We start from the raw sequence: 1,207 nt of genomic DNA on the forward strand, positions 1-1,207 counted from the left end.
CAGAGCCGAAGGTGAGCGGTGGCGCTGGGAAGGGTGGGATTGCAGCTCCCCCTCCGCCGCAGGGGGGTCACTGCCGGGGAGCAGCCTCTGCACCGCTCTCTGTCCCTTCCTGTAGCTCCTGTGTGCTCACGGGTGCCCTTCTTGCCTCCCGGCAGCCAGCACCGGGGCCTCAACGGCTCCGTGGGGGATCGAGGGGGTCACCGGAGCAGCCACCAGGAGCAGATGAGGAAAGATCCTTACGCCAACCTCATGCTGCAACGGGAGAAGGATTGGGTGTCCAAGATCCAGATGATGCAGCTCCAGAGCACTGATCCCTACCTGGATGACTATTACTACCAGGTACTGGCATGGAGGTGCGGTAGCATTCCCATGGGACTGGTCTCTTCCCAACTTTTGATGAGGAGTGTTGGGTGGGCAGAGGATGCCAGGGCTGGGGGTGATGCGGTGGAGGAAGCATCTCTAGATGCAGCCATTGGGAATGGCATGGAGTGGGATGAGCATCCCTAGGAAGGGGAAGGAATGGGAGCAGCAGGAAGGGAAGAGCTGCCTTCTTCTTCTTAAATGTTGGAAGCAACCAAATCCAAGGATGGCAGCATGGATTTGGAGGGTGCAGCAGAAGGTCCAGGGTAATGGGAGAGGAGCTTCTTACATGGAGATAGTGAGAATAAACCACCTGGAATGGGAGACAGGAAAGCTGCTCAATGGGGACTGCAGGAGAGCTTTGGTAGGGAATGGCTGTGGAAGGAGGATTCTGGCGTGATAAGGAAGTGGTGGGGAAGCCCACAGTGAAGAGGAGGAAGGATGAGGAGAGAGCGCTCCTGCTCTTTCCAGTTCAGGAACAGGGGCTGGGAGCAGCCAGGTTTGGAGCAGGTGGAGCAAGGTGAGGGCTGGGCTCATGCCTGGTGGTGGTGGATGCTCAAAGCTCAGCTGGGTTTGAGGGTGCTCAGGGCAGCTTCATGTGAGGGAATTCTCTGGAGGGCTTGAGGCTATGTTGGATGGGTGCCTGGCTTGGAGCAGAGCTGACCCGGAGTGTGTCTGGGGCGGGTGTCAGCTGTGCAGGAGGTTTGGCTCCATCCTCATGTGCCAGGCACACACCCAAAAAGGTCTTGGGGCAGTCACCAGTGTGGTGAAATCATGGAATGGTTTGGGATGAAGGGACCTTAAAGCTCCTCCAGCTCCAACCCCTGCCCCAGGCAGGGACACCTTC

General features: G+C 58.2%; 1 protein-coding gene across 1 annotated transcript in view; it reads left to right on the forward strand.

Annotated features, from left to right (window-relative positions):
• Window positions 1-1,207, forward strand: part of PATL1 (protein associated with topoisomerase II homolog 1 (yeast)) — a gene marked incomplete at both ends in the record, with an annotated part of 6,665 nt that overhangs the window by 1,483 nt on the left and 3,975 nt on the right. Inside the window, 2 exons of the mRNA XM_010012633.1 lie at window positions 1-4; window positions 156-339. The exon at window positions 1-4 is cut by the window's left edge and continues 92 nt beyond it. Of these exons, the coding sequence (XP_010010935.1) occupies window positions 1-4; window positions 156-339 (188 nt within the window). The remainder of the gene's footprint in view (window positions 5-155; window positions 340-1,207) is intronic.

The sequence above is a fragment of the Nestor notabilis genome, unplaced genomic scaffold (genome assembly GCF_000696875.1).
Source record: "Nestor notabilis isolate BGI_N333 unplaced genomic scaffold, ASM69687v1 scaffold18494, whole genome shotgun sequence".
Classification (NCBI taxonomy): domain Eukaryota; kingdom Metazoa; phylum Chordata; class Aves; order Psittaciformes; family Psittacidae; genus Nestor; species Nestor notabilis.